At 47.1% G+C, this 17,527-nt stretch overlaps 1 protein-coding gene across 18 annotated transcripts in view; it reads right to left on the reverse strand.

Moving 5' to 3' along the window:
* Positions 1–17,527, reverse strand: part of NRXN2 (neurexin 2) — a 286,100-nt gene that overhangs the window by 215,299 nt on the left and 53,274 nt on the right. For 17 of the 18 annotated variants that reach the window (XM_042439705.1, XM_042439702.1, XM_042439704.1 and 14 more), the window contains exon 4: positions 6,842–6,871. The exons of the other annotated variant lie outside the window; for it this stretch is intronic. In XM_042439705.1, the coding sequence (XP_042295639.1) occupies positions 6,842–6,871 (30 nt within the window). The remainder of the gene's footprint in view (positions 1–6,841; positions 6,872–17,527) is intronic. 18 annotated transcript variants of the gene reach the window in all.

Below are 17,527 nucleotides of genomic sequence, written 5' to 3' on the forward strand. Positions count from 1 at the left end.
GAGCCATGGAAGCTAAAGTGGTGCTTTATTTCTGCAGTGGGGCAGCAGCCTAAGTTTTGTAGGGGATTTTTTGGTGGGGATTGGTTTATAATTTGACATTATAAAGGCTTCCGGTTAAAGGAAAAACGCGGTGCAAAGAGCGGTGTATGTTTAAGTTGGCTTAGTTTTACTCTGGCGCATGGTTGTTGTGCGCCATCTAGTCGTTTCCGACTTATGGCAACCCTAAGGCGAAGCTATCATTGGGTTTTCTTGGCAAGTTTCTTCAGAGCAGGTTTGCCATAGCCATCCTCTGAGGCTGAGATAGTGTGACTTGCCCAATGTTACCCAATGCATTTATATGGCTGAGCCAGGATTCGAACCCTGGTCTCCAGAGTCACTGCCCAATGCTCAAACCTCTATGCCACGCTTGCTCTCTTGGTTCACCATTATCTTTAATTTAATGTATTGTTTTAATGGGCTTTTGAAAAATGGCTATTGTACTGTAGTATTTTTATTGGCAATGTGTTACCATTTGCAATGATTCAAGAGAGAGCCAGCATAGTGCAGTGGTTTGAGCATTGGATCAATGTTCGAGTTCCCTGTTCAAGCATTAAAAACCCACCTTCTCTCAGCTTCAGTGGATGTCTATAGCAATCCATGAATGAACATGCCAAGAAAAACTTACGGCAGAGTCGCCGTAAGTCAAAAAACAACTTGGAGGCACACAAGAACCACAAAATTGTGTCCTTCAGGGCTATGGCTTTCTTCACATGGAGCAGAGCTTTAATATACTTTCAACAACTTGGTTGTTGGAACTATATCCCTCTATTCACTATGAAGGTTGGAAAGGGGATTCTGGGCGTTAGAGTCCAAGAGTAATTCCATAAATTGTTCACTGACATTGCTTTAGTTAAGGTAAGGGATATGGGGATGCGCAATTTTTAGTTGCACACATGTCTGTATCTGTTTATGCATTTTCTTGCAACCCGCCTTGATCCTTTTGGAAAGGGGGGGATATAAGTTATTGTTATTATTATTATTATTATTTTTATTATTATTATTTTTATTATTATTATTATTATTATTATTATTCTCAGTTTTGCGCAGGACCTGTGCCTGCGCACCTTTGAAATGCTTGCACCCAGGATGCATCATCCCATGAGCACTTCTTTAAAAACAGGAGGGATCCAACATTTGCAACCCGGACTTTAGCGACGCGTCGCTTTCCGCTTGCGTTGCATAACGGCCTGCTGCTTCGTTTTATGTTTATTAGGGGATTGATACCTTCTGGGTGCCACAACAGAGAAATGTCCTCCTTGCACATCCCCTCCAAATGTGCCTCGGAGGGCGGCAAAGAGACAGAAGGCTGTCCTCAAATGGCTCAAGCGGACAAGATGATTCATATTTCGGGGGGTCAGGTCCCTGGAGGAAACTTCAAGGTTTGCAATAAAGGATAGAAAATGTTGTTTTGAAAGAGGACAACAGTGGGAGACAACCCCACATAGAATGTGTTGCATTAGCTTGGATGGAAAGACTTGTGCCACTTTAGCCAGCAGCCTCTGTTTCTCTCCATGTGGCCATGTTCTGGAAGAGTTTGTTCCTGACGTTTCGCCAGCATCATCTGTGGCTTTGGCATCTTCAGAGAACACTGGCATAGAAGAGAGTGGGGTGAATACACACACACACACACACACACACATATATATATATATATATATATATAGTGTAACCCTGGCAGGAAGGTGTATATATATAAACCCCACTCTCTTCTATGCCAGCATTCTCTGAAGATGCCAAAGCCACAGATGCTGGCGAAACGTCAGGAATAAACTCTTCCAGAACATGGCCGTGTGGCTCGAAAAACCCACAAAAATGATAAGAGTGGGTGCACTTTGAACAATGGGATTTATTTTCACGTTGGTTCAAATTGACTCACTGCTTTTACTCTAGTTGAGACTAAGCAATGGGATTCAGGATGCCATGTATGTGCATGGCAGCATTAAGTGTGTGGTTGGGAGGCATCCTGCTATTCATAATGTTCCTCAACCGTCTCCAAAATCTGGCTCAAATACATGTCACAGGTGCATCCATTGAGCCGGCGCAATGTCACGGTTGCAATGTTTGTTTAGGGAATCATGGTTTCTGTTCCCGCCGAGCCACCGAACTTCCCTGCGTGGTCTTGGACCAGTCTCTCTGGCTGCACCTGCACACCAGAAATAATGCAATTTGTTGTTGTCGTTGTTGTGTGCCTTCCAGTCATTTCTGACTTACGGAGGACCTATCATGGCAAAATGGGTTCGGGGGATGTTTGCCCTTGCTTTCGTCCGAGAGAGTGTGACTTGCCCAAAGTGGGTTGCACGGCTGAGCTGGGAATCAAACCCTGATCTCAATACTCAATAATCAATATTCAATAGTCAAACCACTATGCCACGCTTGCCATTTGACACAGACTTAACTGCCGTGGCTCCATGCTATGGAATCGTGGGAATTGTAGTTTGTTGTGGCACCTTGAAGATACCAGATCTGGTCTCCAGAGCTAAGCAGGGTCAGCATGGGTTAGAACTCGGATAGGCCAATGAATATCAGGTGCTATATTGCAGAGGAAGGAGCTAGCAAAACCTATGAGTATCCCTTGCCAAAGAAAGCCCTGTGAAATTCATGGCGTCGCCGTAAAATCAAGCCACAACTTGAAAACACACACACACAGTTTTATTATAAAGTTGTATATTTTGATTACACATATTTGTTCCAGTTTGCTTTATATTGTATTGCACCATTGTTGTTTTGTACCTCTGTCTGGATAACTTGTCTTGCAATTGTATTGCATTACTCATTCCCCTATATTTTGTATTGCGTGTTGGAGTTGCTGCTTTTGTTGTTCTTTGACTTGTAAAACACCATGTATACCGATGGCGCTATGCAATAATAATACTAATACTACCACTAATACTACTAACAGTAATGATGATGCAAGATTCCAGTTCTTAAGGCTCTGAATTGTAAAAGAAATATGGGAAGCTGTCTTATGCTTTCAGGCCCTTGTTCTATATCTAACATATACAAGGCGGTCATCTGGTGCTCCAAATATTATTGGACTGCAAGTGCTAGTAGCCCCTGCCAGCCTTGCCAATGGTAAGGAATGATGGGAGTTGTAGTCCAACAGTATCAAGATTCCTGCTTCTCGTGCAATTCCTTATTAGAAATGGGCCTCTGGGGTTTCATACGGACTCTAACAAAAGAGACCAAAAATCAATGTTTGCAACAAGCCACAGAAGTATGGCCCTTGCAGCCGAGGAGCGGTTGGATCGGCCATCTGGTTTCCAATCCTGGGATGCCTTTGAGCTACGCATCAAACCCATGCGCTGTCAATGGAAATGAGCGGGACTTAGAAGACCTGGTTTGAAAGTCCCACTTGGTCATAAAAACACATGAGATGGCCTTACGCTTTTCTGCTTTATCCTAACTGTGTGTATTGCGTGGTTTTTAATCACTAGGTAAAATCACATTGTGAGAGCAAGTGTGGCGGTGTAGTGGTTAGTGCACTGGACTCTGACTCTGGAGACCAGGGTTCAAATCCCGGCTCAGCCTTAGAAACCCATTGGGATAGTCAATGGCAATGGCAAGCCCTGCTCTGAACAAACAAGAAAAACCCATGGGAGGGTCGCCATAAGTCAGAAATGACTTGAAGGCATGCAACACAAACAAAACCATGAAGTCAAGGGCTTTCATGGCCGGCATCCATAGTTGTCTTGTGGGTTTTTCGGGCTCTGTGGCCATGTTCTAGAAGAGCTTGTTCCTGACGTTTCGCCAGCATCTGTGGTTGGCATCTTCAGAGGAGGCTGGCATGGAAGTATATATACCCCACTCTCTTCCATGCCAGACTTCTCTGAAGATGCCAGTCAAAACATTAGGAATAATCTCTTCTAGAACATGGCCACAGAGCCCGAAAAACCCACAAAAGGCTATAGATACAAAATCATTAGCATTGGGTAAAATGACAGTCATTCCCAGATGTGTGGCATGCAGTTCCTGGAAGATGTAGTCCAGCACATACTGGAATGCATTGGGAAAGGCTGAACTTGAAGAGCAGAAATGTGCAATTGGTACCATATCAGATTTTCTTAGACTGCAGCTCCCATCATCCCCGGCCACCACAGTCAATGATAAAATCAGGAAGTCGACTCATCGTTGGAGTTGCCATCTAAAAACATCTGGATGTCCACACAATGCCAAGCCCAGATTTAGAGGAATACATTATCCACGATCCACAAAGCATTGGGCAATTTTGAAAACTGGAGAGAGAGGCGACACATTTTGTAAAAGGTTTTGTCTGAATCAGGATTGTGATGATATTGGACTACAACTCCTATCACGCCTCACCTTCCTGCCTTATCCCATATAACCTATACTTAACCTATACCAGTTAAGTATATATGGCCACATCGTCCCGATGTCAGCAACCTGGCCGGGTGCGATACGCACACGCCTCGGCTCTAAACCCCACCATCTGTAAATCCGTAACAAACGGAGCAGCGTTGGCAAGAGATCAAGGGCAGAATCTGGCATTGGACCAGGTTTAGGAAAGATTAAGGAGCGTGGCAATTTAAGAGCTGAGCCTACAGAAACCTGGCACCTCCTGGGTAGGATGGCAAATACCCCCCACCATCCTGTATAGTCCCTTCGAGAAAGATTTCATCTTCTCCTCCGACTGGTAGGCCCTCCTAAGCTTTCTAAGCTGTGCCCGATAAAGGGAGCTGTGATGCCAGCCAGCTGCTACGGCTGGTTGGCTGCTCAATCGTCCCTTCCTGATGGGCAGTTCTGAATTCGACTTGCCTCCCAGGCCAACAAACAGCTTGCAGTAGAGGGGAAAATGGCACCTCCTCCATGGACAGAAAGGTCTAGGCCCTCAAGAGTGCCACTTCCAGCTCAAGCGTACCATAGAGTTGCACTGGAGGACCTGGAGTAAAGTTCTCTCTAGGCATTACTAGGCCCTCCAGTGTGACTCTATGGTCACCTTCCAGCTCAAGTGTCCCGTACAATTGCACTGGAGGACCTGGAGGAAAGTTCTCTCTAGGCATTTCTAGGTCCTCCATTGTGACTCTATGATCACCTTTCAGCTCAAGTGTACCATAAAACTGTATTGGAAGACCTAGAGTAATGTTCTCTCTAGGCATTACTAGGCCCTCCAGTGTGACTCTATGGTCACCTTCCAGTTCAAGCATACCATAGAATTGCACTGGAGGACCTAGAGTAATGTTCTCTCTAGGCATTTCTAGGTCCTCCAGTGTGACTCTATGGTCACCTTTCAGCTCAAGTGTCCGTAGAATTGCACTGGAGGACCTGGAGGAAAGTTCTCTCTAGGCATTACTAGGCCCTCCAGTGTGACTCTATGGTCACCTTCCAGCTCAAGCGTACCACTGAATTGCACTGGAGGACCTGGAGTAAAGTTCTCTCTAGGCATTTCTAGGTCCTCTAGTGTGACTCAATGGTCACCTTCCAGCTCAAGCGTACCATAGAGTCGCACTGGAGGAACTGGAGGAAAGTTCTCTCTAGGCATTACTAGGCCCTCCAGTGTGACTCTATGGTCACCTTCCAGCTCAAGCGTACCATTGAATTGCACTGGAGGACCTGGAGTAAAGTTCTCTCTAGGCATTTCTAGGTCCTCTAGTGTGACTCAATGGTCACCTTCCAGCTCAAGCGTACCATAGAGTCGCACTGGAGGACCTGGAGGAAAGTTCTCTCTAGGCATTACTAGGCCCTCCAGTGTGACTCTATGGTCACCTACCAGCTCAAGCGTAACACAGATGCTCACCTTCCACCTCAACGTTAGGAAGGACATCCTGACAGTAAGACCTGTTCAATGGTGGAATATTCTGCCTCGGAAAGTGGTGGAGCCTCCTTCTTCGGAGGTCTTTAAACAGAGGCTGCATGGCCATCTGGCAATGGGGTGCTTTGATTGTGAGTTCCTGCATGGCAGAATGAGGTTGGACTGGGTGGCCCTTGGGGGGGGGTCTTTTCCAATACATGATTTCATGTATTCTTGCATGGCAGAATTGGACTGGAAGGCCCTTGGAGGTCTCTTCTAACTCTATGATTCTATGTATTCCTGCATGGCAGAATTGGACTGGATGACCCGGGGGGGGGGGATCCTATCCCAACTCTATGATTCTACGATTCTATGTATTGCTGCATGGCAGAATTGGACTCTATGGCCCTTGGAGGTTCTCTTCCAACTCTATGATTCCTCCTGTCCATGGCGGACAACAGCTGCAGCCTACCGCCAGCCTGCAAGCTGAGACCCTGGCTTGGCAGATGTTGGCCCAACGAGCCCATTGCGCCTTCGTGGGCAAGCGATGCCAGCTCGCGCCAGCCGCCAGTAGACGAGTCCCCCAAGAACCGCGTCCAAAGCAATCAACAAAAAGCCAAACGCACAAGGCTGTTAATAATCAGATCATAAGCATAAGTCACACAGTTCATCAAAGCTCTGAAGCGGCACGAGATGAAACAGTGGTTCTTTGGCGCACTCATGCGCTCCCTCCCTCTCTCTCTCTCTCTGAAACATGCTTTTCTTTCTAAGAAATGTTCACAGACAAAACAACCAAACGGAGAGAAAAAATATCTACAAAATTCAGCTGCGTGAACAAGAGATTTGGAGGCAATGTCAGAAACCAATGAGATGGCAGAGGCGGATGGTCAGAGAGGAAGAAACGAGAGATGGAGAGAAAGAAAGAAAGAAAGAAAGAAAGAAAGAAAGAAAGAGAGAGAGAGAGAGAGAGAGAGAGAGATGGCAACAGGCTTGGGAGAAGGAGCAGAGGAGAAATTAAAGGACTCCATTTGTCGGAAAAGAAACATAAAACCATACCTTGGCTGTTTAGCGTCAGGTGAGCCGGACCTTGAAGGGGAAGGAAGGAAGAAAAAGAAAGAAAGAAAAAAGACGAGTCATATAAACGCACGGAAAAAAGGAGGGTTTTCCCCTCTATGCCACAATTTAAAAACATTTTTTAACTTGTGACAGACATCCGGGTCCCCCAGCAGATAGAGAGGGGAAGGGAGTTTGAGGGTCGGATGCCGAAACGAAAGCAAAATAAGGAGAGGAGAGAAGAGGAACGAAAATCCCGGACAGAACCAAAATGATAACAACAAGAGGAAGGGAGGAGAGGGGGGGAAAGAAGACCAGAACGAAACAATACGAAATAGAGAAATAAAATAGAACGTTTGGTTCGTTTTTTAAGGGTGTTTAAAAAAAAAAGCATTTCGGGCGCACGGCCACATTGCCCGGCGAGAGAGAAAATGCTTTTTTTTTCAGGGTGGTGGGGAGGACTACTTGGCAAAACCAAGCCGCCTTGCAGGGAGGGCGTTGCGTTGGCGGCCGGCGAGACTCGGCGTGAGCTCCAGGAAGGAAAATTTGTTAGTGGTGCAAAAGATAGATATAATATATATATATGTGTGTATTTGTTTGGAATACTAGGGCAATGTCACATTGGGGGACAAAACCAGACCCCTCCGACTCAACTTTGGTGACCATGGGACCAGAAGACATCATCCCAACCAACCAACCAACCAACCAACCAACCAACCAACCAACCAACCAGCATCTCTCACCCATAAACCGTAACACATTTTGCAACCCATATACTCCATGAACATTGCATTAAGACTGTGGAGGTCCCAGAGATCAACCACCGCTTTGGGTGGAAGATCGTAACCAGAGCCATAAGGTAGCAGAGAGAAAATGGCGAAGAATGCAAGGTGACCAGACATCCGCCTTTCCCAGAACATGTCCCCCATTTCAACCTTCTGTCCAGGAGGCGTTCCAAAAATGTCCTCCATCTGGAGCATGACGAAGACGCATGCATTTAGCTTTTCTTGGGTAATGTCTAACCCTTTTCTTCAGTATCCTACATTTTGTGGTGCTTTGCACTTAGGACATCTGGTCACCTTGGAAGAACGTAGGGATGGACATTCTCAGTCCATCAATTCCAGTGTTGTCTGGGGTCTCCCACTGGGCTCCAGCATCCTCCACCCAGCCTTACTGGGAAATCCCAGTCTGATCTTAGGACCTCTTGCACGCAAAGCATTGGTAACCACCTCTTAAGTTAGGATTTCCCTCTATGAATAAAAGAGATTATTTGAAAAGGAATGCATACTGGGTTCGTTTGTGTCCACATTAACTCGCAACCGTGGCTCTCCAATGCTTTCTCCAAACCAGTGGTTTCCAATCGTTGGTCCTCCAGATGTTTTGGACTTCGTCTCCCATTGTTGGCCAAGGTGGCTAGAGTTTCTGGGAAATGAAATCCAATGCATCTGGAGGAACAAAGTTGGGGAACCACAGCTCCAAACTACACCGGGCAGCGATGTCTTGGCATCGAACCTCTCCATGCCAAGGATTTCTGCAACCAAGATGCACCCCTCTGCCACCCATTAGCAGCAAACAAACTTGGCTTTATTTAATCAGAAACCCAGTTTTTCCAATATAGTATTGCCTATACTAAAATTGGTGAAATTGCACTTCCCTACTCCCATTACCAGAAGTAGGAAGGCCATGTAAACCAGTAATAAGGCCAAGACCACCCACCCTACTCCCATTACAGGCATTAGGAAGGCCAAATAAAGCAGTAGTAAGGCCAAGACCACCCACCCTACTTCCATTGCAAGCACTGTTACCTACTCCCATTACAGGCACCAAGGTCTTGGTATGCAACATGGGGCCACAAGGAAAGGGACGATGTGCAACATGGGGCCACATATACCCCCCAAAAAAAACCCAAAATCATGTTGCTGAAGAAAGCAGCTGGCAACTGACGGAGATGCCATTACTATTCCTCTTGCGCTACCCCTTTCCGTCACCATTCATCACCGTGTCAGCTTCAGACCCGGCACTGGCAGCTGTTTCCGAAAAAGCACCCAATTTCATGCAAATGAGGGCTTGGCACTCCCTCCCTGAACATGCAAACACACACATACACACACACACACACACACACACACACACACACACATCCATCCCAATCAATCTGTCAAGTGGCCACAGCTTTGGCAGTGGCGGCATACACTCCTTCCATATTCTCCGGTGCAGACTGATAAAAACGTCTGATGCTCACACACCCAAAGAAGAAATAAGAGACTTCTCTGGAGCATGAATTGGGGCTGGGGACCAGCTTAAGATCCTGGGTTTCCTAGCATTCCTTTCTCAGTTTGCAAACCGTTGCAAAACAATCCTCCTTTCCCCCCATCTAAACAAACCCAAATCCTTCGTGACCAGATCAAAACATACAGGGGCCTTATAAAGATGTCACATTGAAGGGGCCCTATAACATTACCAATGATTTGGACAACAAGGCGATCAGATGGAAAGGTCCAGGGCCCTCTTTCTCTGGATGCTTGAAAGCTGGACTTCCTACACTGAAAAAGGGCTCAGATTGGATGGTCTCTACGGGGCCCTTCTAACTCTATGATTCTATGGGCATTTAAAAGTATTCTTAGGAGCCAGTGCGGTGATAGGGTTTGAGCATTTGGACTCTGGAGACCAGGGTTCAAACCCTGGCTCGGTTACGGAAATCCATTGGGTGGTCTTCGGCAATGAATATGGCAATGGCAAAATCCCTCCGAAGAAACGTGCCACGAAAAACTCCTGATAGGTTCGCCTTAGGGTCGCCGTAAGTCGGAAACGACTTGATGGCGCATAACAGCAAAGAGGTATTTAGAGGGAGAGCCCACATGGCATAATGGTTTGAGCACTGGGCTCGAATCCTGGATCAGCCACAAAACCCACTGGTTGAGCTTGGGCATGCCACACTTGCTCAGCCTCAGGGAAAGGCAGTGGCAAACCTCCTCCGAACAAACCATGCCAAGAAAACCCAAGGATAGGTCCATCTTAGGGTCGCCATAAGTCGGAAACGACTCGGAGGCACACAACGCCCACATGCGCACATGTGGAGAGAGCATAGGGCAGTTTTCGGACCTCTCCCTCAAGGGAAATCTGGAAGCCAGGCTGCTTTTTGGGGGGCAGAGGGTGGAGGCAGACGTGAAGCCCTGTCCAAAAAGCCTCCTCCTTCCAAGGCCTGCCGAGCGCCCAAGCCCAGCCCAGCCGTGCCAGCAAAGGATGCTGAGCACATTAGGATGCTGCGGCTCTCCTCCCGTTGCCATGGAGACCACTCCAGTGATCCCTCAGGCATGACGGCGGCGGCCATATTGCTGCAGCCCTCACCCATCCTATCCCATCCCATTAAGGGAGCTAAAATTGGCTCGGGTTCGGGGTACGGCTAGGTAGGGACGGCTTTGTGGTGGGGCAAAATTAAAGGGGGGTTGCCGTTTGCACATTTGCAATTTGCAATTTGCAATTTGCAATCGGTGCACCCAGAAAATAAAAGATGGCGCGCACACTGACAATGTTTCTGGGTTTTCACTTCCCCTACTATTATTATCCACCGCCGTATAGGGCCTGACTAAAAGCCCCTATATAATCCTTCCTTCCTTCCTTCCTTCCTTCTGCCCATTCTTTCTCCTACTCTGTCCCAATCTCTTTCTTGCACACAAAGTTTGTGCAGTGCACAAAAAGCCCCTATATAATCCTTCCTTCCTTCCTTCTTTCCTCCCTTCCTATTCCTTTCACCTACTCTTTCCCAGTTTCTATCTTTCTTCCTTGCACACAAAGAGACTTTTGTGCAATGCACAAAGGCACATACACACACACATATACACCCACTCTCCATCATGAAGTGGAAAGGATAAATCTCGAAGGGCATACAGTGAATCTAGGCAGCGACGCTTGGTCCTGCCCAGCCTTCACACAATGGAGGGAAGTGCCCAAGAAAGCCAGGGCACAGTGTCCTTTGGCATCACATACACACACACAGCCCTTCCCGGTTCATCATTTCGCACACACTGCATGCAACAGGAGAGTGCATGCTAGCAACACGCATCTTTTCCCAGACAACTGCCTTCCCCAGCTTATAGTATTTCATCTTGTGCACAATTGGGTGTTGCTACAAGTCGGGGATTCGACTTGAAGGCACATGACGACGACAACAACAACGTTCATCTGATGCACAATTGTGTGTAGCCGCCCCATTACGAACAGTACAGAAATGCATTGAGACAGACCCTTCCCATATAATGCCTTTTCTTCCACAGGTAATACACTTTGTGTAAATGTAGACAGAGATCTAGTGCAAGACATTTTGCTGCTGGGGCCAAAGAACAAGGCACACACTGCTCTCATGTGCAAAGAGTGGTATGTGCAATGAGTGGTTTGAGCACTGGACTATGACTCTGGAGGCCAGGGTTCAAATCCCGGCTCGGTCATGAGTGACTTGGGGCAAGTCACACTCTCTCAGCCTCAGAGGATGGCAATAGCAAACTACCTCTGAAGAAACATGCCAAGAAAACCCCATGACAAGTTCATCTTAGGGTTGCCGTAAGTCGGAAATGACTTGACAGCACACAACAACAACATGTAGTTAGAATTAATGCTAGGGAGCCATTATGCTTATCGACATTAAGCTCCTCACCAAACGACAAATGTTAGAGTACTGTAGGATAATGGATAAAGGATAAAGCCACCAAGAGGCATGGATAGTGCAGGTACACCATAAGTTACTAGTGCTTTAACTATGAGCTATGCGTTCCTGGGTGAAAAGCAGATTGGGAGTGATGCAATGAAATTCCTGGAAGGAACCGGCTACTAAAGGCAGGTGCAGCCGTAAGCCAAATGCCTCCCAGCATAAGGCCTCCCCGATTCAATTGAGATTTATAGGGATTGTGGTCGTCCTATACAGTCCCATTACCTCCGCTATCAGATTGCAGAGGAAAGAAGCGCAGGAATGGCTGCAAACAGGTTGTCGCTCAGCGGGAGGGCACCTCCTTGGCACGCAGGAGCTGAGAAAGATTGGGCCGAGAAAGATGCCTGTCAGAAAACTCTGGAGAGGCATTGCTCACCAATGCACAAAACAGGGAGCAAGATGTGCAAGTGGTTTGGCGTAGTATAAAGCAGCCAAGCCTTGTTGGCTGCGTCCGCACTGCAGAAACAATCGAGTTTGACACCACTTCGGCTGCCGTGGCTTAATGACAAGGAGTACTGCAACCTATAGTTTGTTGTCAAGGTTTTGGAACACACAAGTGAGACACTGCTGTTGCATTCATGTCCCATGTGCGCTTCTGGACTAGAGAAGTCTCTTGTCCGATCCATCACAGCTATCCTTAAATTCTCTACTATGTCCTCTAAACTGCATTGAGAGCTGAGAAAGAGTCTTACTGGTTTCAAGACCAAAGCTATCCATTTCAGGGCTCCTGAGTCTGGTTGCAAGACCTGTTCATCGCAAAACTTTGCATATCTGCAAGTCAATGTTTGCATGCATGAAATCACACATGCACCTTTATGAATGCCAAAAAGGTAAAAATTCATACATCCCATTTAATCAATGGGGGGGGGGGAATAGGTAACAAAAATGGGAAATGTACATAAATAAATATACACTTGTCCCTCCATATTTGCTAGGGTTAGAGAGATGTAGAGAGACAGGGATAAATGCAGCAAAAAAGAGACAGAGGAGTTTTTGCACCGCTATCTGCATTAGATGCAAAAGGTGCAAGGAGGCCTACATTTTGTTTTAAGGAATGATCATTGTTCCTGTAGTGTTACAGGAACAGAAATATCCCAAAATGCATACCCTCCAATTGTCCCGATTTGGCTGGGATAGTCTTGATTTATATTCTGCAACCTGACCTTTCCAAAGGTCCCTTCTGTTCCAAAAAACGTCCTGGTTTCTCTTTCCTTCTCCCACTTTCCCTCTTCATCCTCAGCTTGCTTCAAATGCTGCAAACTCAGTCCAAAGCACAAAAGCAATTTGCAAGAATTGCAAGGGAGAGAAAAGGAAAAGCAAGAATCATATCCTTCCCAGTCGGCTCAGGCAAAAGCAAACTGCTGCACCCTTCACTAGGTTTATATGTTCTTCATTATAACTTTTTGACATCTGGTCACATTCAGATGTTGCCTGGCCACATGTATATCACTTTGCATGTGCGAAATGTTGGAGAATATGCAAACTTCTTATTCATTTCTTTATTTATTGGGGTGGCAGACTGCATTGGGGGATGGGATCCAGAAATAAAAAGGTGCATTTGCCACATGAAGCACACTAATCCCTTTGCAAAGCAAAGGCTTTCCAAGGGAAGACTGGGACGGGCGACAGCCAAATTAGGATACATTTGCAAACGGCAATCTATTAACAACCGCGCGAACAGAGAAAATGGCTTTTTTAGCACATTACACATATTAATAGGCCGGCTTTCATTATTATGCGCGTAAGACAAACAAACAAAGCAGGGGGAAAAAACCTTCAAGAAAAGACTCGGCTTTCAAGAGAAGTAACTTTCCTGGAAGCAGAACGTATTAGTTTCACACTTCGGAGCCAATTAGCGGAGCCTGGAAGACCTGTGTTTTGGCTGAACGGCGCCCAATGTTTATGCGCAACCAGCCCTTTGAACATCCATGCCTAGCGTCACAATGCCCTTTTCCTGGCTCCTGTTTCACTTCCAAGAGTAAATAAACATCGCGTCCCATCTCCGCATCTGAAGAAGTGGATTGCAATCCACCAAAGCTCATAGTAATCGAAATCGAACCATAGAAGTTCCACCGGATTGTTTTCTCCTCTTCTTTCTATACTGATGTCTACCTGGGCTATTTAAAATGGCTTTCTCCCACCTTCAAAGTGCGCTGGCCACACAAGGCAGAGCCAAAGTTCCGATTCGAGCATGGATATCTTCACGATGTGAGACCAATTTGTCACCAAACTGGGGCCATCCTTCCCAGTTTTAAACCATTTGCAGCCAACTTTCTCCAGAATACTCCAGAGCAACTGGCAAAGCGGCAAGGCATACTGGTTCAAGCCAGGACTCTGGAGCTCTCCCAGTTTGGAAATGAAAACCCACTGGGTGACTTTGGACAAGTCACACTCTCTCAGCCTTGGAGGACGCCAACGGCAAACCTTCTCTGAACAAATCTTGTCAAGGAAGGCCTTAGGGTCGCCATAAGTCAGAAATGACTTGAAGGTACATAACAAGAGCAATTTCAGGTGGTTGTTTATAAGCACATCCCGATGCGCTGCCTGGCACCACTGCCACTGCGCAAGTCATTCTCTCCAAAGTTGCAACAAGGTGCCCAGCCATGTGAACAACACTGGGCACATCATTTTCAACTTTGCGGATTGACTCATGCCAGAGACAGTGGGCGAAACAGGAGGACACATGTTTAGACAGCCGCCTGGCATCGCTCTCCTGGAGTGCCCAGGTAATGGGGGAATTTGGTACAGTTTTGGGGCCAGAAGACCCCTGGAGAAGCCTAAAGTATTCTGGACAGCGTAGGCCTGCCCCCAAACAGACTGGCATCGCTATCTTCTTTAGTCTTCAAGGAGACAGCCATGCCAGTCTTTGGGGGCAGGTCTACCCCGGCCAGAATAGTTTTCTGTGGGTTCCCTGGGCAATATGTCTGCATCCTGGAAGAACTTATTCCTGACGTTTCGCCTCCATCTGTGGTTGGCATTTTCAGCCAGCGCCCTCCGAAGATGCCAGCCACAGATGCATCTGAACTGAAAGCCTTGAACTTCCTTGAAGACTGTTTGTTTATATGTGGGTTTATGATACTACGATTCCCTGCAATGAAGCCGGAAACCATTTCTGGACATATGTAAACTATGCGCAAGGCTTCCCGCACTGTCCCTGTTGCAGGCTGATGCGCACCAGGTGGGGCAGCCCCTATGCATTCTGCGGGGGGAAACTGGGCAACTGCTTCTCTCCATATACCTCCTTCTCCCTCCTTTCTCTTTTTCTACTTCCCTCTTTTGTTTTTGTTCCAGGAAGTCACAACATCAAGCGCAAGTCAAAGTCAAAGCCCTAGCGCAAGGCACCAAATCTTATCTTGCCGGCACAGGCGCTTGCCTGTTGTGTTCTCCTACCAATGCCGTTTGCAATGCAGGAGGTGCTGCAAGGCACAGGGCCAGCAAGGGAAGAGTGTGCATGCACACAACACACACTCAAGAAGGCTGGAAACACACACGCACAAAAGGCAGACTCCTTGGTAATAGCGCACCCACCACCCCAATGCAGCCAGCCTAACTGGCGCATGGAATATTTGCATATACAGTACATCATGAGATATTTTAGAGATGGGAGCCAAGTCCAAACATGAAATTCACTTATATTTCAATATACACATAGACTGAAGGTAATGTTATACACAATGCGCTAAATAATTTTGTGCACGAAACCAAGTTTGTGTACACCGAACCATCAGAAAATGAAAGTGCCACTATCTAGGCCACCCATGAGGACAATTTTGGATTCTGGAGTACAGCATTTCGGATTTTGGAGTTCCAGATAAGGGAGACTCAACATGCGCAAGCTTTAGAAAGCACAAAAAGCCGAACAACAAGATTTGAAAAGTGGGGTTAAACGACTGAAGCCCAGAATGTATCTGGAAAATGAAAATGCTTGACTTGGCACCAAAAATAAGAAAGCAGTGCCAGTCTTGCCAGTGGGTCCTTCAAAGTCAGGATGCCACCCCTGAAAAGACCCTTCCCTTCCTAAGAGGAGTAATTCCCATCTCTCCTGCAAAAAGCTCTCCGAAAAAGGGCCCGACTATCCTTAATGCACCGACAGCTTGGAAGAGGTGGCGTGCCATCATTTATTTGGCTCATCAGCCACTTTAAAAATAGAAAGACAGGCATTCAGCACATGCCCATTATTACACTCCACTGTTGTTACTGCACATATTTTTGGAGATGTGCCATGGCACCAAGACCTGGCTCAGATCCAGTTGGAAAAAACAGGACAGATTGCACCAAACCTATCCTCTCTCTGTCACATTCCCTCCTTTCGGGGAAGCTGGTTGCTCCAATGTATGCGAAGCCATGCAACTATCTCCGGTTTCAATCTAAATTTTCAAAGGAGCGAGTTAAGGTTCTGGATGCTATAGCTCCAATACAGGCTCGGCTCTATGCGCTTCTCTTTGGGGAAGAGGATTTTGCGGCCAGGATTTTGGACATCTCTGGTGTCCCTTCCATCAGCAACCAAACCCAGCCTCGCCTTAAAAAATGGTTCTGTCTGCCTGAACAAGAGAGCCAGCCGGCTCCTTGGCGCGAGGAGTCAAGATGCCACCAACAAGACAACGTGGAAAAAGGCGCGTGCGGGAGATAAGCGCCAGGTGATGGAGTGCGCAACGACGCCGTCGGCGGGTTTAATCTCAGGTCCCCTGCTCCAGGCGAGGCAGAGGGTCATTTTTCTTGGAGATGAATGCTGCGCTTTTGGCAGCGATCATCTCTGCTCGGAGGCGCAGAATCAACAGGAGGAACAGCCGAGGAGGCCAAGATAAAGCCAGGCCTTTGGATCCAAGGGATGAGGAGACACTGGAACTAACCACTAGGAACCAGGGCTGTCCCAATCCAGTGACAGCCATAAAATGTGCATTGGAAGCACTCATTCTGACAATCCCTTTAGCCAGCCCTATTGATCCATCTCAAGACACCAAGGTGCCCATTCATACTACCATTGTGTGCCTTCACATCTCTTCTGACTTATGGTAACCCTATCATGGGGTTTACTTGGCAAGATTTGTCCAGAGGAGGTTTGCCATTGCCTTCCTTTGAGGCTGAGAGCATATGACTTGCCCAAGATCACCCAATGGGTTTCATGGCCAAGCTGGGAAACGAACCCTGGTCTCCAGAGTCGTCGCCCAACATTCAATTCACTATGACACATTGGCACTCCCACTGCTATCGCTGGCATTGTGTGCCTTCAAGCCATTTCCAACATATGGTGACTCTAAGGAGAACCTGAGAACCAGCGTGGTGTAGCGGTTTGAGGGCCAGACTACAACTCTGGAGGCCAGGGTTCAATTCCCAGGTTGGCCATGAAACCCACTGGGTGCCCTTGGGCAAGTCACACTCTCTCAGCCTCAAGGGAAAGCAATGGCAAACCACCTCTGAACAAAATCTGGGCAAGAAAACCCCATGATAGGGTTGCATCAGGGTGACCATAAGCTGGGAATGACTTGAAAGCACACAACAACAAGAAAGGTGAACCTATCATGGGGTTTTCTGGGCAGGTTGGTTCAGAGGAGGTTTGCCATTGTCTTCCTTTGAGGCTGAGAAGGTGTGTTGCCCAATGGGTTTAATGGCCAAGCTGGGAATCGAACCCGGGTCTCTAGAGTCATAGTCCGACAAGCAAAGCAATTACTCCCTTCATAAAGGTAGCACACAATGATATATGACTGTGAGACAAGTCTATTGTACTCCCAGCAAATGTGCAGGTTGTGTATCATCTCAAAAGGAACAGGGAAGCCTGAGAGATCAAGGTAGATGGCATCACTGTCCTTGCTACCTAACCTAGCGATCCCTGACTCCATTACGGTGTTCCTCAGCGGCAAGGTAAGGCCGCATTGTAATGCATGAACCTTTGAGTTCCTCCAAAAGCACAGAAATCATAGCCTCTCGTGCTAAAAATGTGCAGTAAGAGAACGCCTTGCCGCGCCACTCCGGAACAAAGGTTGCAAAAA

This window comes from Sceloporus undulatus, chromosome 9 (assembly GCF_019175285.1).
Source record: "Sceloporus undulatus isolate JIND9_A2432 ecotype Alabama chromosome 9, SceUnd_v1.1, whole genome shotgun sequence".
NCBI lineage: Eukaryota > Metazoa > Chordata > Lepidosauria > Squamata > Phrynosomatidae > Sceloporus > Sceloporus undulatus.